The 25,318-nt window shown below is 36.4% G+C and overlaps 1 protein-coding gene across 1 annotated transcript in view; it reads left to right on the forward strand.

Moving 5' to 3' along the window:
- The first annotated feature begins 2,182 nt into the window (after positions 1-2,182).
- The window catches only part of SIAH1 (siah E3 ubiquitin protein ligase 1), a 66,788-nt gene continuing 43,652 nt past the window's right edge, over positions 2,183-25,318 (forward strand). The window contains exon 1 of the mRNA XM_013186837.3: positions 2,183-2,291. Within this exon, the coding sequence (XP_013042291.2) occupies positions 2,243-2,291 (49 nt within the window). The 5' untranslated portion in view covers positions 2,183-2,242. The remainder of the gene's footprint in view (positions 2,292-25,318) is intronic.

The raw sequence follows: 25,318 nt of genomic DNA on the forward strand, positions 1-25,318 counted from the left end.
GCTGTAGTGGCTGAAACAGAAATAGATTGCAGATCTTTCTTCCCCATCTAAGGCATATGTGGTACCATCTCATTACGGGAACTGCTATTTAGTTGTAGTGGTAATGGATTAAATACTGGTGCTGCTTGCATGTATTCTCTCCCTCCTATAAAATGGAGAGTAGGTATACTTTGAAAGTTTTAAGATAGGATTTCCTAATGCTGTAAACATACACAAACATTCATTCACAAGATGATTTCCACTAAATTAAGGAAGGCAAGCTGTTGGTCAAGGAAGATATCTTTTTGGTATTAAAACAAACAGTAGAGATTGTGCGCTGTTCTGACTGGAAAGGTCTTTCCAGTCCAATGGATGATACGATAAAGTGATTAGCCTTTCTATGCTCTGCTCTAAAACTGTTTAAAAAAAGAATTAAAAAAGGAAGATTTGAAATTATGAAGATTTCTTTCCACTTTCTTCCTGAGTGAAACAAACACAAAGTCTGTTTGCCAGAACTTTGTTTAAGGCTGTCTTGTGGTTAGAGAATGCAGACATGGGGCAGAAGGCCTGATCAGGTATCAGTGTGCAAAGGGTGAGAAATTTGATAAGCAGTATTTAGCAGAAGTCTCTGAAACACATTGAGTGTGTATATGGAATGAGTTCTAGTCCACAAGTAAAAATTTGACAATATATTTGAAAATTCAATGGTTATATTTCTGAATAAATTGTGCTCATGAGTTATGACAACTTACCAAACTACCATAGATGGTCCTATTGCCTCACTGTGTCTCTGCACGGACTGTCATTATGGAAGGAGCTGGGTGTTAAATTGTATCCTATTGTTGAATACAAGCTGGCTTGTAAAATACACAGGCTTAACATTTTATTCTTACTGACATTTGAGCTGAGTTAACCACCTTTCTGCCAACTGTCAGTTCTACTAATTGTTTTGACACTATTGCTGAGCAACATTGTGAATAGATCCATATTTTCTGTTGTGCACATTTCTGAAGAAAAAAAGCGATATATAAAATATAGAATTGAAATGGAAGCTATCATATTCTAGGGCAGAGGTGGAAGATAGAACAAAGCAATGTTCTCTGCACACAGATGTAGATAGACTTGTGGGAAGTAGTATTTTACTTCTGCTGAGTGATGAGCTTCTGATAAGACACACAGTATAGCAGTTGCTTATAACAACCAGGAAATCCATGTTAATTTTATGGAGATTGTATTCCCACACTTTGCATTTACAGGACATGAAATCACATAGTTGAAGAAGTTGTCATGGTGAACAACTTTTATATCAAATGATATAGTTCTGTCCCAAAATGCTGGCTGCTAACAGAGAGCAGTAACTCATACTATAACATATTTTAAAAATATTTAAAAATCATATTAAATATAATAAAAAATATTAAAATATATTAAAAATATTAAAAACAGTATTCATCAAGTTTTTCAGTAGAAAAATATATATTTGTGTCAAAATATGAATGTCATGTACCTGTCATGCCTCGTGAATATTGGTAGAAAGTCAAGATGAGGCATAGTTGTCTAAAAACCAAACCAAAGAAATTTAAACCAGAGCTTATATATGTGGCTTAGGTGCTAGAATAACTTTTGGCCCTGCAGAACAGAAAAAAAAAACCAGGAGGACACCTTTAAACTGAAAATATGTTGATTAAACTTAAGCTTCATAACATAGTGTATTTTTTTCTAAATGGCCCACTGAAGCATACTCTATCGTTCATAGTTTACACAGCTCTTGGCTTTTGAGTGTCCGAATGTCAGTATCAGAACCTATCATTATGCAGCTCATCAGGGGAAGATTTGCAGTCCCTGCGCTTGCAAAAGGACAAAGCTGCTTTGATGACATTCCTGCTATGACAGAAAAAGAGCAGAAAGGATTTCACCATCTCTTAACAGAGTTGTGGAGAAGAAAATACAACCTGTGCTGTGGTGGGCTGCAATCTTACCTGTGTTCACTCTTCAACCAGGTTTTTCTCTGAAGCTTTCTGCCATGATTATATTGAAAATACCTGTGATAGCCCACACCCCCATGACTCCTAAGGCTATACACTGGCAATGTAAGTTAGCTCACAGGGAAACAGAATATATACTGAAATAATTGGTAATTGGTATTATGAAAAACCCAACAGATCCACCTGAATTAAGGTTTTGCTATGCTAAGTGGCCTGCAAGTTCAGAGCAAGAGGTCCTCTCAGGGAGACTTTCTATTCTGAAATGAAAATTTAAAAAAATGACTGTGATTACACAGTCATGTGAAGGGTTTGATGGATGTTATACAGGTAAGGTTTGGTTTTTTTTCCACTCATTTTCTACTAGTAGTTTTGTGTTTTTCTTTTTTTTTTTTTTTTTTTTGTCAGTTTCTTGTTGTTTTATCTATGTACGTGTTTACTTATTTTGTTGAAAGCCTATGATGTGTTTTATTGTGTTTTGATGTATTGATGAGTTGGAGGAACAAACCAGTAATGAAAACATAGAATTTTGAGATGGAAAAACATATGAACAACTCATAATTCACAATGTCAGTTTTTTAATGTGATGTTTTGTTATGTCTACACAAGTCCATTTTCATGTTGGATTTAATCATCTTTTTGTGTCTTAAGTAGGAAGGTATATCATAATATTTTAGTGAAAAAAGTAGATATTTATGAGTTATTTATAAATAAGCTAGCAGGTAGTTGGATAAACCAGCTATTCCATTATGTTGGTTTAAGTCTACATGAAAACTGTAAAACATAGTAGAATGAATTTAAAAGCAAAAGTAATTGTTGAAAATCTTACTATAGTTCTCACTGGTATATTCAAGTGCCCAAATACCCTTTGAGGTAGCTAGATATAATATTTCTCTCCAAGTTAGGTATGTGCATATCAGTCCTGATGTAAATTAGCACCTTTGAATGAACTTTTGCCTGTGTATATTTGTTCCAATGTTATATTATTATTGACTTATAGAAACAAATATTTTAGAGAGAATAATGTTTGCAAAGATGAGGCCATTACCTTTGCAATATTTCCAAAATTTTGCAGAAAAAAAACATATAATCTGCATCATCTTATAAAATCTGTTATCTGTTGATTTATAAATGCTTTCCAAGTACACTGCATTTTCTTTCCTTGTTGTGACTAGGTAGTTAATATAATAAACTTTTTCAATAATTTTAAGAAGAAATATTATGTGTGTTTGAGGAAATGAAACCAGTGGAGATCAATTTTCTTATCCTTTTGTTTTCTGCTTTTCAGTAGGTAGCTAGCTATCGCTCAGCTCTTCTGTTATTGGCTTTCTTTTTCTGATTCTTTTTTACATTAGACTTATTTTGTGGACATGAAGATATAAACAAATTTCTTACTGTCAACTCATCCATTTGTAATGGATAGTGCTTCAGGACTTTCAACTTTTTTTTTCTTCTTTTTTTTTTTTTCAACAGATCAACTTTTTTTGAAAAAGCACTCAGGAGCTTTACAGGGCAATAAAGGTCTAGATGAAACAGGAGCTCTACAGAATTTTTGAAAGTGTATAGGTACATAAGCATTGCGTGTTTTCAGTTATATTTAAGGATCTTTGGATGGTGTGCCTGTAGAACCTTAGCACTTATATTTTTGAAAAGCACATCTTTTGAATTTGTATAGCATCACCAAAATGTGGCTGCCTCCATAAAGGAAGGTCAGATGTGGATTTACAGTGGGAGGTAAATATACTTCAGGTTGCCTGCTATTCGCACTGTCTGGAGCGATGTGTCATATGCCGCAGGAATGCACAACTGCAGCTACGTGGCTGTGCAGCACTTCCATGTAAACTGCAACAGTGCCTGCTCCAAATGTGGCTACGGGTCATTGCAGGATCTCCTGTACTCAGAGATGAATAAAGTAGGACTAATTTCACAGTAATGAAACAGGGACTTGGTAAACTTGCGAGATGCAGGTTCCAGTACAACCTGCAAGCTATGTAGGAACAAGCAGCCTGAACTTTCAAGTGTGTGGGGAATGTTACAGTGCTCATTGTTCATCGCAATTGTTAGTGCAGGCCAAGATATTGTTTTAAGGGGCCATCATGTGTTTGGTGCTAAACTTTCTTATGTGCTCGCTTCTTTAGGAATCCTAAGATACTCAGCGTCAGAGCTAATAGTTGTCACTTGCAGGCATTAATGGTTCGGGATCTCATTGCAGAGGCTGACTTAGGTGCTTCAGCTTACTTCAAAGTATCTGTTTTTGTTTAAATCTGGTACAGGATGGTGCTTCTCCAAAGGAGAAAGACCATTTCTAGTATAAAGTATGCCACACAGACTTTCTGAATGTCTTTGGCCCGTTAAATTGTGCTGATGCTTTGGTCTTAGGTTAATATGAAATCAGAGCTCTCTTGGCCTGAAAGATCCTTGTCATAAACTCCCAGTCTCTCTCATGAGCTTTTGTTTCGCTCGCGTCAGTTTCCATGCCTTTAGTTCCCCCTCTACCATTCCTTTGTGACTGCTGTTCAGTATGGTAGTAAGTGTAAACGTTTCTTTGAAACTTTTGTATGCTTTTTATTGTTATGCTTAGAAAAATAAGCCATGGTGGTTTTGAAATAACTAGCAAGCAACAGAAGGCTTGCATAAAAGTGAAGCAACAATCATGGTGATTTGGTGTGACTGACGGTGCCATTAATCTCCCTATCCTGGCAGTTGGGAGGTAAGCTTCTTACAAGGGTTTGTCTCCTGAGGAATTTCCCTGTGCTTAACCAGTGATAAAGAGATGATGATCTGTTTAACCATAAGGGCTCCTCTAACAGCTGCCTCAGTATTTATTAGTATAGGTTTTTATTGCACAAAAATAATTTATAGTGTAGCGGCATATCTGATTACAGAAGTGTTCTGTGATATCTTCTGTTTCTTGTGAATTGCTTAATATGAAGTTACCATGTAAAAATTCTTGGATATGTGAGGTTAGCGAGCCAGGTAATTACGTTGCAAGAGCCAATGCACTTGCAAATGGGATATTGAGTGTACCACTACTTTCCTTCATGAAACAAAATTGGTTTTGGATTTAAAGAAGATAAGACTTGCAGACGCATCCTTCTAAATTCTGGAAGTGTCATAACTGGTGTACAGTTAGAGTTTAATTTGGAAGTGACCTTATTTGTTTTTTTTTTTTTTTGGTTTAACTAGTTTAATAGAGGAAATCTTTTTAGTATTTCTACCCTTGATTCTACTGCACCTGCCAAAAAAAAAAATTTAAAACTTCCCTTCTCTGCATGATAAAATTCTGTAATAGTTCTCTAAATAAATTGTGTGTTTTGGGTTTTATTTAGGGGGTGTCGTTGTTTGTTTGTTTTCTTTGGTTCGTTTTTTTTGTTTGTTTTGTTTTTGTTTGGTGGGAGCTGCATTTGGGGGAAGAGGAGAGTTTTGTTGTTTTTGTTTTGTGGTGGTTTTTTGTTTGTTTGTTTAGAGAGAGAGAGGCTCTTCGAGGTGTTCCCAGAGCCTGCAAAGGTGCAACGTGTGGGTTCTGAGTTGACACAAACTGGGTTAATCTGGGACTGTAACGAAGGGCATATGCTCTTGGGGGGGGGGCATGTGTTCATCATAAACCAGCTGGAAAGGTTCTGCAGCACTAGCTATAGGAAAAAATTAGGAGTTCACTGGGAAAGCCTACGTGTCTACCTAGGAATCATTAGAAGGTTTCATTATTTGAGCCAGGATGCTCATCTGCCATTGTAACCTATTCACTGGAGCTGTTTTCTTTCTCTCAAAAAGAAGGAAGGAAAAAAAAAAGCTCAAAAGCTAAGGAAAAGCCTTGGCCACAAAGGCAATCTCTGGAAATAATCCACGACAGTGAAATTGCTGTTTATTGCTGTTTGGGAAGCTTATGGCCTTCTCAGTTTCACTAACAAAGTCTAATAAATACTTTAAAATTTGACTTTGATATCACAGATCAGCAGCCTAGCCATGCAGCTCTCATTCAGCTGATCTTAATGGGTCTACATTTGTGGTTGTTGGTTTGTTGGTGTTTTTTGTTTTGTTTGTTTGTTTTTAGTTACGAAAAAATAGTCTCAATGACTGAACTTTTTGCCAGTAATTGTGTTATTCGAGTGGCTGATGGTTTTGGTATTACCATATGTTAGTTCTATTTGGCCTGAATTTTATTAAGCATTACGACATAGCTTAATTTCTTAAGTTAGAGACAGAATTATGAAAATGTATTCAATAATTTAAAAAAAAAATCAGTAAGAGGGAAGGAAAATCTTGAAAAAGCTTTTCAATTGGGTAGTGGAAGTGAAAAAAATTTTATATGTCCAATCTGCCCATGTTTTTTTATAATCATATAATTGTATGTTCATATCACTGAAAATTCAGCTTGGAAAACATTGCAAAGTTACTTTATTCCTTTTATTTATTTGTTTTGAGGAGTAATGTATGCAAGCTCCTAACATTTTGCTCACCAGCCTTAGTGAGCTAAGGAGAATAAATGGTAGGTCATAGAGGGTACTTGAGAAGTCATGACTCTACAATGATAACATCTTATTAATGAAGAAGTGAGGAATAGGAAGGGGAGGAGAGAAGTAATGGTATATTTTGGCTAAGGAGCAGGACTGATATTTGGAATCGATGGTTCTATCACTTGATATTGAACAAAGACATGATCTTGCTTTGCACTTTGATGAGCCGTGACCACAAGACAGGTCTGTAGCTTCCACTTCAATGACTTGGTTTAATTGTAATATGCTATAGAACTGTAAGGGGATTTCTGAAGTTAAGCAATCAGGATTGGGCCTAAACATACACGTGCTGCCTACAGCATAATGAAGTTATTTGAATGTGAAGTATCCCCCAAAAATGGAGATAGCAAAAATATGTCACAATATCAATTAGCAATTATTGAGGGAAAGCTCTCAGGAGTGCTTGTTTGGAAGCAACAGCTTTGGTGTGGTTAATAGACTTTTGTATCAAGTACAGTTGTTCTGCTATTTCTGTGGAAATTCACTGCATTTCGGCCAAGTCTCAAGCCTCTGAGAAGTAGCAGCTTGCAGCCCTGGCTTCTGAGCAGTGGGATGGAACCCAGCCCCAAATCCTGTGCCTGTGCAGATCCAATGCTAAGAAATTCTGCTAAGCTCAGGTAGAAAGCATTAGGCTTTAAAGTTATCTGAAGAATATCTTACTCTGTATCTTATCACACTCACTCTTCAGTCTTGCTTATAGGAAAAAAAAAGAAAAAACTCCTATCAAAATATAATTTCTTTAGAGACTTTTCAAATATGCTGTTACATTCACAAGTTATGCTGTTTCTTATTGAGCTAAACTAAACCCAGTGCAACAAGTTGAAGAATCATTAATTTATTAGTACTATTATATGTACATTTTACGGTTTTTAGAAGATTCATAGTACACAACATTTTTTTTTTTTTGGTCAAGTGTTACCAGAGTTCCCCCAATTTATCACAGCTTGACCGAGTCTGTCATTGGAACTGTGTGTGGGGGCTGTTGAAAACAAGCCATCTACATTTCTTAACTTCATTTATTTTCCTTCTAGTAGTAAAAATCCCAGACTCTAATTACAGATTTTGTTTCTGTGGTTCTCTTCACTCACTAAACAAAATGAATGCTGCTGATTTAATATACCACTATTAAATATTTTCCTTTTCTTATAACTGTACTGTACAGTCTTTTATCTTTTTTTAACTAAACATTGTTTAAACTCTACTTTGAAGATAGAACAATTATTTTTTCTGCAATTTCATATTTTTCTCATTATTAGAGTCCACTGCTCTACAAACTTTATTTTTGCTATGAACTGATGAGATAAGAGGCTGTTATTGCTATTTTATGATAATGACGACGTGAACACAGGGAGATTACAAAATCCCTTAATTTTGGGTATGCAGTTTTCAGAGTATTATAGTAATTCTGTTTCAAGCAGTATGAGTTGCATTTGTAAATAGTTTAATGTTCTAGAAATAGATTAATCTGGCCATTTCTCACAAGCTTGATCTTCTGTTCCTACTCCCCCTAACTTTTTAATTCTTTCTGTCCTGCCTTTGACTCCTTGTGACCATGTTTTGTTATAATCTCAGTTCATTAGGTTTCTGATTTCAGTCCCAGCCCTCTTGCCTGACCCTTACATAAAGTACTTGCATTATGTATTTGAAATAAGATTCTATTCTGAAAGAATTAAAAAAAAAAAAAAAAAGTTTTGTTTTGCTTTGTTGTTTGTTTGTTTTTTAATTAATTGGGACTGTTTGTATACTCAAGGGCAAACAAATGGTCTTGAATTTAAAAAAATAGCATAGAATTTCATTTATAGATTCAAGGTATCCCTCTAAAGATCTATGGTTGTTCACTGCTTATGAAGTTATAAGCATAAAACAATTCTTGGATAAGAATATTTTTGGAGGTAAATGTAACTAACTTACTATATGCTGAAAAAACTTTATGTGGAGTCTATGAATATTCTTGTATCTGCGTAAATATAACAGTGTAGCTTTAGGGATCCTTCTGTATTGGTAGACTTTACAGCTGTATGTATGCAAGTTAGGATTTGAGATTACCCATAAACACAGTAACTGTAAATTATACTGTAGTTGAAGCAAAAATAAAGCACCAAGCTTGTGTCTCAAACCCCAGGATGACTTTACAGAACCTCCCTTTGGGGAGGATGGGCGAAAGGAAATTGCTTGTGTACAAATACAAGAATTTTGTTATGTTAACCCTTGTTTCCATGAATATTGCAGTGTCATGTCTATGCAGTTCCTCTTTTCAGAGTAGCATAGTTGGCATCTAGTTAATTATTTCTCCGTTTTTAAAATGAAGTGCTTCTTTCATTATTTTGCCATTATTGGTACCAAAGTTCTTTATGTTCTTTGTGAAGCCTAAGTGTGTCTGGTAAAAGGTCATAACTATTTTATTCTCCCTGCTTTTGAACTTGGTCAACAATTAGTACAAAGCAGGGCCCAGTGGTGCTTTCAAAATTAGTATCATCATAGGTTAATTCAGGTTGGAAGGAATCTCAGAAGTTATCTAGTCCAACCTCTTATTGAAAGCAGGATCAGCTACATGATCGGGCTGCTCAGGGCCTTAATCCTGCTGGGTCTTAAAAACCTCCAACAACTGAGACAAGCTGTTCCACTGTTCAGCTGGCCTCATGCTTGAAAGACTTTTTCCTTGTATCCAGTCTGAACTTCTCTTGATTGTTTTTTGTCTCTTCTCTCTCACTCTCGCACCATATATTGCTGTGAGGAGCCTATCTGTGGCTCCTCAATAACCTCCTTGCAGGTGCTGGGGGACTGCTGCTAGGCCTCCCCAAAGCCCTGCACTTTTCTCCAGGCTGCACCTGCCTTCTTTCAGCTGCCTCTCCTCACCGGGCAAGTGCTCCAGGCCTCAGCCATCCTGGCAGTCCTCTGCTGGGCAGTCTCTTGCCAGTTTGTCGATGTCTTGCTTGTACTGGGGAACCCAAAGGGGGGTCACAGTTGTAATTGTTGAAGCTAAAATTTTGATAAAGTTGAAAATACTTAAGAGCTTTCTCATTAAAATTTTAGTCTATAGAACTGCATGCTTGGAGGTGATTGAGAAGGTGACTGTTGAAACTCTTTCTGAATCTCTTCAAGTTTGTTGTGGAACAAACCTTAGGTTGAGAAGCATGGCATGTTTTTGTTCAGAAACAAAACAGAGTGCTGTATGTGTTGGTTTCTATGTACATATGTTGGTGCACAGTTGCAGACACAACAATACCAGAATATACTTTATGGAAGGGAAATAATCTTCATCTGCAGCCTTTCAACCTGATTTGTCATTTTCAGAACAGCCAGGACATGTAAAATAGGGAGATCACACACACATACAGAAAACCTGCCTGTCAATGTAAAAGTTGAAGCATTCCAGTTGTTCAACAACAGCAAATTCTGCCAACAAAAACTAGCTAGATACCTAAGTAGAACAAATCAACAGGAAATAGCCTATGAAAGTTTCCAACGGACAGCTTTTTTTTTTTTTAATCACAGTAGGTATAAATTTCACAGATCATATGCTTGTTTAGTCACCAAGGTAAATCTGTGGAAGACAGGATCTGCTTAATGGTAACACAATTACCAAATGGTATGGAATTGATCAATGTTCCATGTATTACCATTTTGCTTTTAACTCTTTTTGAGATGTTCTTTGCCGGCCTGGTATGCTACATTTGTTAATTAACTCCATCTGCTGAAAGTCTGGTCTGGCAGTTTAATAATGAGTTACTTTATTAAAAAGAGTGCCTGCAAGTGCTACTGTTGGTGGTAACGTAGGAGATTTAAAGAAAATATATCTTAGACGTATCCATACTTTGCTGGTAGTGCCATTAAATCTTAAACCACTATAGTTCTCTACATTTGAGTTTTATAGGAAAAGGTATACTATGCATTTTGCTATGCACATTATTAGTCTTAATCACACCAGCCTTGTTCTGTAAGTTATGTTACAAAGTGTAAAGAGGTCCACTGAAAGCATGAAATGACTTGAATTTTGCAGCTTTGGAACTACAGAGTTGTTTGTTAGTAGTTTCCTCTTGCAACTTGGTTTGAACATGGTAATAGAGAATTGGTGCTCAATTTATGAGGCTTTATTCAATATGTATATTCTTTACCAATGAGTTCAGAAGACTTGCTTGGCAGGCTCACAGGCATACTGTTGCGTTCTTAAAGCATATAGGGAAGAAAGGAATGCAATATTCATGTATTTGTTGGATCCATATGTTTTAGGATATTTATTGTAATTGTATATATAAATACGTCATACCAAAAAAAAAAAAAAAAACAAAAAAACTTGATGTTTATACGGAGGCAAGATGCTTCCTTGATATAACAACTTCATTCTTATTCAAAGTCAAGCATGGCAGATTTCTGACTTGCTTTTTAACTTGGGCTTCTTCATTATTTGCAGTCCATTATAATTAAGTTATGTCTTTTTAAATAGTTCGCTATGCAAGGAGTTATTGTTCTGCTTCTCCAGAAGCTACTATCATTCTTCTGTGTTCATACTTAGCCTACATGTTGTATGTAGTTAATGATATATTGTGCTTTCATAGAGTCTAAAGCCAAACATGACCAGAAAATCACATAGCCTGACGTGTAGATGATAAGTAATTGTCGTTCACATAATAATTCGGATGGTAGTCCTAAGGTCTGGATTTTGCATTCTGGGAGATAAAATGCTGCAGGCAGAGAATTAAGAGAGATCATGCCATTAAGACCCATCTGTGTATAAGTAAATGACTAGGTGAGAGATTCTTTTGTCACCTACACCGATAAAGATATTTTTCAAAAAATAATGGAACCTCACTGGTAGGAAATGTCAAAATTGACTTTGTCTCACTTGCATTTCTGTTTCTTTATTAGCAAAACTGATTATTAAATATCTTTAATAAAAGTACTAAATCTTGGGAAATTGACTGAGATTATAACTGTTAAGCAAATCTATCTGTAAGTAGATACAGCTGCAAATTCTTTTGTTTTAATGAGAGTTCCTAGATGGAAACTGAATTTGGTGTAATTGAGTTTGTGGAGGCAATTAGTAGGGTGAGACTAATATTGTAGATTAAGAGCAATGGTCGCAGGTTGCTTATTTATGAAGTAGCCCAATTGTGTTGTATCTACAGATATCTGCCCTAATGTCTTTTTTGTTTTATGGGAATTTTATACTTTGGATCAAAAACATGAGTAGTTCACGTCATGGGATGATATAATCTCTATTAACTTGTTTAAAATCATACAAGGAATACATTTGGATATGTTTTGCCTCAGAAGATGTGCCTCTATTTAGAGTGTGTTACATGACATTAGCTACTACAGTGAATCATAAATAAGCAATTTATCCAGGCCACTCTAGTTCACTGAAAATTTTGACTACAATTGTATTTGGTAACTGAATATTCATCTGTACACCTAAGGGAATTTTCAAAACTGCATTAATTGACTCCTTCCCATTGATTTCGAGGGAAAGTAAGTGTTCTTTCTGCCAAAACTTTTCCATTAATTGAAAACATTTCAGAGTTATATATAATGCACGTATTTCACTTTGGTTACTTGAAGCGTTTCCATAATGCCAAGGCAATATATATTTGGCTTAACAGAGTGAAAAAGGATTGCTCAACTTGATTAATTTACTGCGTGAAGTTTTAATGGATGCTTAGCTAACTGTGTGTGTGTTTCGGCATAGATTCAAACACAGTAACTAATTAGAAAACAATGTGAGGGCAAAGGTGATGGCTGAAAAGGCCTTCACTTGCTAAGCTCTGGTCGATCAGTCGTGTGTTACTTAATTTCATCAGTGTTTAAAGTAACTTTTAGGATGCTACAGAAATAGGTATGGCCAAAACATCCTTCTAGGGGAAGTTTAATATCTCAAAAAAAAGATGCTGGATTTCTAAGCAATCGGGAAGAAAGGGGAGTAAAGCAGTCACTTTAATAAAGCAACAGAACAAAGGGAATCACCCGTATGCATGCTGTAACATCACTTGTAGGAAAATTGATAGTGAAGGGGAAAATATTATGTGCTCAGAGCTGGTTTGGTTGTAGATGCTCACTAATGGCACTTGATAGTTCTTGATAGTTCTATCTCACTCCTTGTGTATCATGTGCAAAAATGCTCCTGTTAATGTATCTCTTATAATTTCTATCTTTGTGTTTGGTTATCTAGTTGTTTATAATCAAGGCTATCCTGAGTCATGGCCAGGGTAATTGAATCTATCTTAAAGGCAGCTAGGATATGTTGCTCAATCCTTTGAGTTGTGCAGGCTGATCCAAGAAAGAGATGAGGGTTTGTGCTGACTCTGAATTTCATCAATTTTAATCTTATGAATCATACCTAAGGAATCTTAATAACTGAAAAATCAAAAGGCCTTTCTTTGAGTGTTTCCTGTTAGTGCACAGATCTTTAATTGCTGGGCTCTATATTATGAACAGAAACATTGTTTTGCTTTTTGCAGTCGATTGCTTATATGGACTTAGAAATATTGAACTAGATATTTAGTTGGTAGCACTTTTTTTCGAGTAAAATGTGACACAATATAAAAAATGGTGTGTGTTTTCCTGTTGGGTGACTGTGCAGCTGCTTTCTTCAGTTGTGGGTACTTTTGTCATACTTAAGTCTCTCTGTAAATCTGTGAAGGAAATGTAACTCGGATACTAGTGGTTTTAAAGAAAAACAGTTGAAGTTTTTACAGATCTTTCAGTTCTGCTGAGTGCTTTGCAGGAAAAAAAGATTGACAAAGCAATGTATTATATGAATAACACAAGACTTTTCCAGGAGATACTGTTTGTAAACTGCTGCTATAAAAAAAACTATGCAAATTTGAATGTTGTTATATATATGTAAAAAATAAAAAATAAATAAAATCTTTACCCTAACCAGTAATCAACAAGTGTAATATTTAGAAAAATACAATACTAGCCATAAAAATTCTGCCATTATATCAAGGGTAAAGCCATGTTGCGTGAAAAACTACATTTAAACAACATTTACCGGTCTATCTCAACATTTGCCGTTCTTAATTTCAGCACGGCGTCTCAGTGAAATCTCTAGTCAGCCTTTCCAAGCTGGATGTGATTGGAAGGCTAAGGGAAGAAATTTAAAGGAAAAAAAAAGGGGGGGGGGGGGGGGGCAGTGGGGTGGTCAGGGAGGGATGCACATAAATTCCAATATTCTTAGTAGTTCTTCATGTGCTTTTGGCTGTGGAAAGTGAAGTGTCATCCCTTCACCAGACTTGTCCAACAGACTGTCAAGATTCCGTTGGATTTTGTATCCTCCTTTTCTCCTTTTTACTGTAATGGGAAAGCAACAGTGCAGCATCCTGTATGTTAAATCAGTTCACAGAGAACAGTAAAAGCAAGAGCAGTATACACACAGAAAGCTTAAGTAGTGCAGTGCTAATATCAGAGGGAGAATAATACTAATGCTGATTGAGACTCAGTGCAGGTGTACGTGGAAAATGCAAGTTATCCCATTATTTTTAGTTACACTTTGCTATGTAAACTTTTTACGTGTACAAACCTAACAAAACAGTTTGGCATGGCCTGTAACAGGACTGAGAGCTACAATCTAGAATGTACAATACAGTAAAAACACGGTTACCAAATGGTTATCTTGATCTGTAGTGAAGCATGATTTTTACCGTCTATATATAGACATTATGTCTATATATGTGGGGTTTATGTATTGGTTTCAGCTGTTAGGATGAGATCAGTAGGTCTTGTCCCACACTTGAGGAATTTAAATCTTGGTTGAAATGTTCGTTTTTCTTTACTGCATTCCATTGCAGAGCATCTTGTTTTTGCTTTTGCCTCTCCCACTTCCTTTCAGAATCGTACCCGCAGCCTACAGGCTTTTTCAGCATTTCAAAGGGGCAATATGATTCCCAGATCAGGATGGTGTCAACAGGAGACAGTCTGCCTAGTGTCATTTTTTTGTAAGTTGTTTCTTTGTTTACACTGTGAAATGAGAAGGGGGGGGGGGGGGGGGGGGCGGGAATCAAACTGTACACAATTGGCTCCAGTAAATACCAAGTGACAGTAAATGCCTTGTTTATTGCCTGGGGAAGGCTGGTAGCTTGCTGAATTTCCATCGGGGCTCCTTCATTAAGGAACAGGGCTCAGCTCTCCCTTGGAGCTGGTTATGCAATTGATGGGGCAGGGTTTTTGGCTTCTAGAGAAGCAAGCTTGCATAACGTGGTTTGCAATCCAGCACTCCCTTCCCAGCCTGAAAGGACCTTTTTCATAATACATTTTCTATAACAAAAAATGCTTCCAGATTTCTACACAATTGTTTACTGAAGTGACGGTACCCTAACTATTAAAATAATTTTGTATGAGAGTTATTCTGGTTTCTTGCTTGATCTTTCTGCATACAGGGCACCTTTTTTCTTTCAAATAATGAATCATTTATAAGCTGAAATAAGGTTATTTTTTTTCATGCCATGAAGGCAACTTTGTCTTTTATTAGCAGAATTCTCTCAGTACAACACGGAATAAACTGAATGATGCCAACTAAACATTTCTTGGAGGCCTTACACAATTAAGCTGGTTTTAGGGAATTTCATTTTCCTTATGTGACCTATACATGAAAGTGCAGGTGACCAAACCTACAACTAGAAGTTTTAGACTAAGTACTCGGAAGAGGAAATACCTGAATAATAGCATGATATTAATGCCATGAAGATGTCTGCAGAGATGGCTGCAGTGGTTACTTAAGGACAATAGGAATTCAGATGTCTTGTTCTTTACTGAAGCCTGGGGGCATGCATTCTTTTTGTTTTAACAAGAAACTTCCATCTATTATTCTTCAACTCCCTTCCTAACATACGCTACACATCTCCAGATGCTTGATTACCCGCTGCTTGTTTCCATCCTACCAGAAATATACGTCTCCCTTTAGCTTGAGAAAATTCTAGAGCAGCCAATATGTGGAACTGACATGCTGCAGTCCAGGTCCTGTATTGCCTGTGGCTGTGAAAAAAATATTTATGGTTCTCAGGTCAATATGAGCAGCATAAGGTGGCATCAATGTTCATACTACTATTTTATCTTCCAGTTGAAAGAACAAAAAGAGCTACAGGAAAAAAATGTGTAGTTGAAGTCTCCTTGGGAGTTGGAAGTAGATGGTTTAGTACTTCGTACTTCTTTCCCTCCTGCCCCTGAACTGGCGCACTGGATCCTCGTGACCAACAAGAAAAATGTTCCCAGCTTGTTATAAGTGTGGAATTTCTCTGGGTACTCATCACTTGGAAAGAGATGTTGCTTATGCATGTCCTGTTATTGTCAGCTTGTACTGCAGTTGTTTGGCCCTTCTAGAAATGACTTCGGTGAGGAGGTGATGCTCTTTTTTCAGAAGGCAGTGATGAGAATGACTTTTATGTGAGATCACAAGAAATAAACTATTATGAATGATGTCTGTAGCAGTCATTACTTGCTTTCTTTTCATGAAAGCAGATATGAAAGGTGGAATAAAGAATGTATTTATTTAAATATTACTACTTTAAGTTGATGGATAAAATGACTAAGAAATCTAAATGTGGTTGCCGAAGACCTCATTTACAAAAGGAGCGTCTTGGACAGCAGTACTAAAAGCTTCAGAATTGTTGCATGAGTGAGCTATCATATTTATGCACTGCTAACCCGTTGTCTTCAAGGATTGGACTGTGTACCAGCAATGTTAATAAGAAAAGGGTCATGTAGGAAACTGTTCACTATAGGAAAATTCTCTCTCAATTCTTTCCACTCTTACTCTCCCACTAGTGGCATCATCACTGTTATCTCTGCTGTCCAGGCTATGGATCTTTTCCTTTCTTTGAATCCTTTCCTCTCAACATGTGGAACGTTTGTGACTAAATCCTAAGGTAGTAATCAGAGGGACTCCTGTTTTTTTTTTATTTACTCTGTTCTCTAACACTCAAGGAGATGATTATCATTTTAAACAGAGTATTGTAATCATTTAATTTGTTTCTCAAATTGTCCATTTTTGTTTTCCAAGGTTTTATTGAGTGTTGCGTGTTTTGGATTTGAATGACCAGAAAATGACTATTTCTGAATTATTTTTTTCAACTCTAACAAATTGTCAAAATAACAGTAAACCTATCAATCTTCAGATTGATATTTTGAAAAGTAAATAGTTTGACTATACCAAATAAAATCTGAAATGTGGAATCAGCAAGTCCGAGTAAATTCTCAGGTTATTTTGGGTTTTATCATTGAAATGCAAATACATTCTTAGTATCAGCTGCATATCAATCAAAGATACATTTAGAGATTATTAACAACAATTATATCTCTCTTTTTTGGGGGGGAAACTGTACATCTTTGATTTATGGCTTCCTACAAGGCAAAATATGTATACTTGCATATCCTTGGCAGTCTGGCTAATCTCAGCTAAACAGCAGCATGTCATCTAGGAGAAACTGGCACCTGTACCAAAAACCTGCTTACACGATCTGTGTGATTTAATAAACTACTAAATTAATGTTAGTTCTTCTTTGATGGTCTGGGGGCAGGGGTAGTTGCGTCATCACTGGAAAAGTTCACATCATTTTCAGAGTATTTAACTGAACAAAGTGTAGGATCAAGTCAGTCATACAGCAATGCATTCTTTAAATTGTGATTGATTGCTAGTCTTATTCTTACAGTAAGAGGAGTTAAGAACAAAGTTATGTGAATTCAATTCTAAATTCAGTCTTCTGTGTTTCGAAAGAGTCTGCAATGACCAATAATGAAACCAAAACCTAAATCTGAAATGTTTAAGTACCAAATAAGTTTCCATGTACACACTGGGCAAGAGAACTCTCACTTTTTCTCTTTTAAAAGCCCCTCAGCTCTGTTTTACTGGCTCTTTAGACATAAAATTTAAAAAAATTTCCCTCATTTCTCCTTGAAACTGCTCCATTGAGCTCAAGAGCAAGTCTGAGATGGGACAGAATGTGTATGTACAGTACTGGAGTTATCCTGAAGTTGTGACTTAAACTGGAAGCTCATTATTGACATAAAAACACTTGCATGCTGTACTGGTGTGCATTTTTTTAAATGGACACGGTTATATTGATGGTTCCAAAGGGTTTTGGCTTCCTTTTTCTCCTTAGATATGGGAATGTCCTCCTGTATGCCAAGTAAATTTATCTATAAAAACAGTGTTAATCTAGAACAACTTCATCTGCACATGGAACTTGCATGACTTTCAGCTGTCCAGCCACCCTGGGCCATGCCCGTGCTACAACTTTGTGCTAGTGTGGCCCTCTGAGCATACACCCCTCCTCGTTTGATACATAAGACACATTACTGTCACATAAATCAGTCAAAAGTATAAAGTATGTTTATTAAAAAATCATTATACTGTCACTTTACATCCAACATTGTGCGTAGTGGATGCTACCAATGAAGGTTATTTGACACAAACAACATTTGTCTTTTCAGTTTATCTAGTTATGTGGCAACCTGGGATAATTCATTGCAAGCAAAAAAGCTACATAATATTATGTATAATGGGGAAACTCTTCTGTTTATTGGAAAAAAATCAAATTAGCAGCTTCAGAAATAGCCTGGAGTCAGACAGCTAGCTCTGTTATTATGTTACTTAGAAGCTAATGTATTATGAACAAGTGCCAAATATTTCCCTGTAATGCAGAGGAGATTAAATGGAAGCTTCTATTTTTGAGATGTGCTTTGTAGTGTACGTGTATTCAACAAAGTCCTAGATAACTAGTACACAGATAGCCCTGCTAATTGTCAATAATTATGTAGAAGGTTATAGTCTGGGCATGGTACTTCTCTGAGGGATTAAGCATACAAATCAACAGAAAAGTTTTGAAAATGAATTCACAAAAAAAAAATTAAATTTAGTTTATTTTTAAATGATTATGTGGGAGCGTAATTCAGCTATGTAGTTTTGTTTAAAGTCACATTCCTAGCGTGAGAAAGGGGAAAACTCCCTGCCAGGGCTAGACTGTGTAAGTATATCAGATTTCAGATCTGGTCAAGTAACTTGCACAGTGTTTGGTTGTCAGAGATGACAAAAACTGTGAGTTTCTGAATATGTTTATGTGCAATTCTTGGCTGGTGCTTGGTATGGTTTTGTGCTTTCTGTATTATTTCTTTATTGGAAAAGTCGGTGTGTAGGGCTGCAGAGCTGGGTATGGTAACAGTAATTCTTCCATTCCAGAGGCAGATACAAAACCCTTGTTAATAAAGAGGTTCTCATTTCGAAGACAAAAGGCAGAAGTGATTTCAAAGATCTTTGCATTCTAGGAAAGTTCAGATCTAGTTAACACCATCCATGGCATTGTCAATGTAGCTATTTAAGCTAATTTGTGTTGTTTTGAAATAGGATTTGGTATGTGCTTCATACTGTTCATAAATGTTTAGGACTTGCAGAAGAGTCTAGGATAAATCCCATATGAATGGGTTTATTTAAAATATTCTCATCCAAGGCAAGTGGATGGCCTCATCTTAAGTAAGAGAAAGCTGCAGTAAGGAAGAGTTGATTCACCCAAAATTAACCTACTGTTTTGCAAATTCTGTGCTTGGGGAGCTGGGGCATAGAAGACAACATTGTGGGATTTGATTTTTGGCATGGACTTAGAGGCTCTGAATATACCTGTGTTTTCTTAATAGCACTTCTTCTTTTAGTTTTGGCTAAGTGGAAATACTGCTGAAATTGCAGGTGATTGATTGTTTAAGTTGTCTTGCATATTTTAAAGTGCCCATCGAATGCTCTGAAGAATTCACTTAACTTAATGTTAGCATTTTAGTTTCATGTGGCTCTGTCTGTAGAAGAGGATTCCACTCCACAGCCATCCCTAATGAAAATCAGAATGGATTGTTGTGGTCACTGGAGGAAGCAATAATCAAGGCCCTGGGAAAAGGAAGAGTACACTTCACAGCTGCCTGGCAGAGCAGCAAGTGTGTTAGCACATTGCTGATTAGAAGAGAACAGTAAAGGCAATTACTGCTACCTCATTAAAGGGATTAAAATCACCTCTAATGCTTCGAACCTTTTCTACGTTGGCTCTGCAGACTTTCAGAAAGTGTTTGAACAAGGAATCAGGTGTTGGTTTGGTTTTACAAGAGCACAGTTGTTTTTTTTTTTTTTTAAAAAAAAAAAAGCCGTATTTCTATGCTAGTAACAAACTGTCTTTTCAATAGCTATTTGTTGCTAATTCTTATGAAATAAAACTTAAAGATGCTTTGTTCCCATTGACTTTCAAATGTCTATGTGCTATTTAAAATATTCTTGTGAGCCTAAGCAACTTCAGTTAAGAAGCCTTTGAAAGATTTTTTCCAAGATGTATTTAATTTACCGAGAATATTTCTCTCTTGTACTTCCAAAGAAACTGTTTGTCACAAAAGAAAAAAATTTCATCCATAAACACAGTTCTTTGTGTCTAAATTCTGAAACTTTCAATTGGGCAAATTCAGTTCTCTTTTTGATGGTGAAATAGCTTCAGTGTAGCTTTTCAAGTTTGAAATTAAAAGTACAGCATGGTAAATGATGCGATGATGGTGAATACAAGATGATAGTTCTGCCATGTCTAAACACTTTGATTTTGAAAAATGAAAGTTCTGAAATTTTTCTTTCTCCTACCACATAATCTCAAGATTAGGTATTATTTCTCACTCAGTGTGCACTTACACAGTTTTCTTTAAGCAGTACTTGAGTAATTACCAGCTCCTTTAAATGATACACAAGAATTGCATACCTTAGTCCCCATGAAATTTGTAAAGGCCAGTATTCAATTGAATTTGGCTCTAAAATTCTTACCAAGCCATTGGATAAAGTTAATATTTATTACCAGTCTGTTCTTGGCTAGGGAATGTTCATGTGATTGCCATGTGAAGAGATTCTGGTGTGTTTCTGGAGTACACAAGTATTTACCCATAGCATCCTACTGGGAGCTGAAGAGCGTATGGTATGAACAGAACTAGCATTAGAGGATCTTATGAGCAAACTCTTAAATTAATGCAATGAGAGATGGTAATGAGCAGAAGAGGAGGATCTGAGGGAGAGTCAGAGGTCACAAATTAAGAATGAAGGCTAAAGGACTTCTTAATATCCATTTCAAGTGCTTTGCTTAGCCAAATGGTGCTACTCATTGGTCAAAGTTTAGGAGGATTTTTGTTTCCTCTCTGAACGTATTAGTTTCAGAGTTCATTTCTTGGGCAATTTTCAGAGTGAATGAGTCTTTGTTTCTTGTATGAGGCTTTATTTGTGAAGGACTATTAACAAAGATGCATATTCTGAAGTTAAGGCTTTTTCTGCAACCACTTCTTAGTCATTTGGCGTTCTGGGAGGAGTTCCATTTCTTGTGTCTCCCAGGAAGCTCCTACACTCATCCCAGCACATCTGTAAGAGGGCATGCTGGTCTCTTTTAGACACTGATAATATCTGACATTTAACTGGCTCATGGGAATCCTCCAGGGAATTTCCAAATGGTAATATATTCCCTAAGCTGCTTTGTTATCTTAATACGATGACTGAGTTTTATCACGCCTGTTATTGAGGCAGCTACTGTGGTGTCAAGCCAAGAAGGACCATCTGGGATAACTTTGCAGATAAATTCCAGTTATTTGCTTAGAAACTTGTATTGACTTTAAAGCAACATTCTTTAGGCTGTGAAACACTGTGTGGAGGTATTTGAACCTGTTGTTTTCTGTTTAACATACTTTATTATTTTAAGTTCAAACTGTTTGTGCCCGTGATTCTTCCCTTGTGACAGCTCTACCATTACAAACAGGAAGTTTGCATATTTTGTGGTTCCTATTTACCAGCATCAGTTCTTTCTCAGGAGGACTGTACACACAAAACATTTTCTCTGGATGTTTCCTGTCATCAGTCTTGTGCTTGAATTGTTCATTATCAGTTATAGGACAAGAGTTAGAGACATGATGTGGCTGTTTAGATTGTTTCTAAACAAAGTTCAGAACATCTTCTATTGTGGCAGTCACACTTAGTGAAATATGCATTTCTCCAGGGGTAATGTTTGGCTAGATAATGCTGCTGCTACATGGATTAAATTTACATAACATATTGTCTTCCAAGTTTTTTTCATTAAGTTGGTGACAGGACACAGTAGTTAATAGATCAAACCACAGCTACACTGAAGATAGAATTTCAGTCTCTGAAATGTTAAGATACCAGCTGCAGTCCCCGGGATGATGGAGATCAGAAAGCCCTGAATACAGTTTTTTTTCATTTAAGTGGTTCTGGCTTTGAAGTATGCTTGCAGGGCAGATTAAACCCAGGCACTGAACATCTTTGGGAACTTCTTCAAAATTTTCATTGGAAAGGTCTTCTTACTATTAGAATTACATATATAATCTAGAGAACCACTTCAATCCAAGAAAACCCAGGCAGCATCAAATAATTATGATGATAAAGAACATTTATATTCCTTAAGTAAACCTTTCTCAAGCATTTGATTTTACAAGAAAGAAGAATGACAAAGACTTTGAAATACACCTTTGATTTTACTGATTTTTAAATAGAAAGTATGGAGATACTGTAGTGGTAGGTGAAAGCATAATCAGATATACTGATGGATCCTAGGCAAATCAGAGTAGTTTGGTTGTTGCTTCAGGATCTGGCTCAGCAGAGGTTGTGAACAATTGTGGAAATTGGAACTTTGAGTTTTACAGCTGAATTAATCTTATCTTCTTAATTTCCATCTAGGCTTAAGTGTTCTTCTGAGAGGTAGTGCTGGTTTTATGGTTGTATTGACATTTTGTATGTAGTTTGTGTACAAACACCTAGAAGTTAGAAACTCCTCTGGAAAAACATGGGGAACCTGAAGTATATAACTCCCTTAGACTAATATGCCAGGATTTTCAAGGGAGGAGAAGGGCCTGGAAGGAGTGAGCTGTAATCCAGTTGTTACAGATCTGTGTACTACAGTTATTTTTGTAGTGTCTGAGTACATTCTTAGGACCTACTGCTTTTCCATTAGCTAAGTATCAAGAATCTCCAAAATATAAAATATATGTAAATGGAATATTTTCAGTGATACTATCCAGTCCATGTAGAAGAAAGAAGAATCTGCTCTGTGACATCTTTTCCACAATTAAGTATAACACTGGACTTTTTGTCATTGACATACTTGGTCAATCATTACAGTAACTGATAGGAAACTCAGCAGCAGAGAAGGTAGTAGCCATGTATATGTCAATGGCCAAGGAGGCTTGTCAGCCTGCTACCCTGAAACAGTTCTGAAAAAAACTCCTTGGTTGTAAACCAGAAGGCAAGACCAGAAAGTCTACTTCTTACATCATTGACAGTTTTAGGATGCATATCTGTTGTTGCAAAACAGATTAAGGCATTCAGACTCTTTGCCTAATTTCAGGTTGCAAATTAATGTGATACCTTCTCCTGCCTTGTCACTGAATAGGGCCTCACCAAGCATGTTTGTTGGCTTGGCCTTTGCGTCCCTAGTGTGGAAGTCCTGCAAGTATTTCTGTCTGAATAGTAGCTGAGAGATGTAGCTGATGCACTTTTGTCCATTCCATTGTATCTTTGTGACAAATGCACTGAAAGCTTTTAACATGTCCCAGATATTTCCATCTCTTATTTTAGAGAAGTATAAAATGGGATTGTTAAATTCTCTGGTGTATCTGACATTGATCATTCTTTGAACTTAGTAGTAACTCCTCACAGCATTTGTGTTTAAAGGTTCTCTAGAAATGTCTGTACCTTGCAGGGATTTCCAGCTTTTGGAAAATCTACATTTTAACACACATAATGTAAACAGTTCTCTTGGACGCAAAACTAATTTCTTTTGAAGTCTCTGGGTCAGACTTCTCCTTGTGATACAGCCATGTTTCACCACTCTGATGTGGTAAATACACCTGGTAAAACAGGAGGCCAGAGACTCCTTGCATGAAAAATGGTTGCAACAGCTGGAATGGGGAAGGGGAAGAGCTTTGTCAGAGTCATTTTAAGGAGGAAGAAAAAAGAATGCCTGGAGAGTCTTAGTAATGAAGGAGTTTTCTTGACTAAAACTTAGTGGCATTTCAGGGTGATACTTCTGCATATGAGAAAAATGGGCATCTTTCGTCTTCAGAGACAGGAAAATGGCTTATATTTGGACTGGGGGTGGTGCTGGTGGTGTCAGGTTGGTAAGTGCATTTAAAGTGAGTGGAAAAATATACATTTACAGAACAGAAAATTTAGTATGCGTTTTTAATTTTCAAAATACTTCATGGAAGTAAAATGAACCATGTTTCCTGCATGTTGTAAGTTCCTGATGAAGCAAATTAGGACAAACTACTCAAGATGGAAGTAGAAATGTAAATAAGAATCACATTCTACCTTGCTGCATGAACAAACATACTGAAAATGAATATTCATTTCTTTACGTGCTATTGAGTCCTCACAGGTCAACTTTGCACTGACATGTGTGAAACCTAGAATTGAGATTTGTGTGTATACAAGCTGCAGTACTTGTTTGTGTAGAGAGAGTCAAATAATCTTCCCAAGAAATGTATAGATGAAATATCTTCCCAGGAACTTCCTATTAAATAATAGCCTTTTTCTGAATTTAATCCCCAAGAATGGGGAGACTGTTAAATAGGACTATATTGTTACAGGGATGAAATGGTGGGCTATTGGAGCCAAGTTTTGAAATACATATACAGTGTTTCTTTTATGTCTAGATCTCTCTCTCAAAGATATCTGATTTGTGTTATGAAAATAAAGCTACAACAAGTAACTTATGTTTATGGGGGGAAAAAAGAAAAACAAAATTGGAACCATATGCTCAGAACTAAGTTATTACTGCTTTCATAAATGGTTTGTTCTACAGCTTTTCATAATTATCCCAGATAAGTATTTTGTTGATGACAAGCTGGAATTAAATTAGAATAATATACCCTACATTATTAAAAATATAAAGTAAAATAAACAAAAGTATCTTTCTGGCTAAAAGCTAGTTGTCACCTTAAAGAATTTTTGGTTTAGGTTATTAAAGCACTCAATAATGACTGGCTGCCCTTGGGAGACATTTGTTAATATTTTATTCAATGTAAACATCTGGATTCAATTTAGTCCAAGAACATTGTGAGTGAGAACTGGCCTCTCTCCAATGCACTGCAATAGGTGTCTGGAGGATTGAATACTTTGTTTGCATTACTCTTCTGAGATAAAATTTACTGTCAATCCAACTAACTGAGATCCAGTAAGTGCCCTTTAATACTAAGTATCTTAAGAAAAAATAGAAGTGTTCAAGTGCAGAATACGCTACACTACAGTGTAAAAATAATAGAATATGTAATAGAGGTGTACGAAAATATTTCAGAATTGCATGGCAAAGATATAACAGCAAAATAACTTCTAAGCCTGGCCAGTGGAAGCTATCACTCTGAATTGCTTTGGGCAGCCTGATCTAGCAGGAGGTGGCCATGCCCATGGCAGGTTGGGGTGAAATTAGATGATCTTTAAGGTCCCTTCCAACCCAAACCATTCTCTGATTCTATGAATTGATTTTTGTTCTTCGCCATTTGATGTTATAAATATGATAGGCTGCTTTGTTAGCCTTTGGCACATTTCCAGTTTATTTCCTGCAAGAGTAAATTAATTTAGATCATTATGACCAAATCTGAGCAACTCTACTGACGTACTAAATAATAAATGAAAAGGCAACGCTGTCATGAATTCATGAAAGAAATATCCCTTGGTGATAATATTTATTATTGTCTATGAGCATTATTATCCATGAAGTGCATTGATACTGTTGACTAATTAGTGAACAAAGAGGGCGTCCAGTGCACCCTCAGTAAGTTTGCAGATGACACCAAGCTAAGTGCGTGTGTCGATCTGCTCGAGGGCAGGAAGGCTCTGCAGGAGGA

The sequence above is a fragment of the Anser cygnoides genome, chromosome 12 (genome assembly GCF_040182565.1).
Source record: "Anser cygnoides isolate HZ-2024a breed goose chromosome 12, Taihu_goose_T2T_genome, whole genome shotgun sequence".
Taxonomy (NCBI): domain Eukaryota; kingdom Metazoa; phylum Chordata; class Aves; order Anseriformes; family Anatidae; genus Anser; species Anser cygnoides.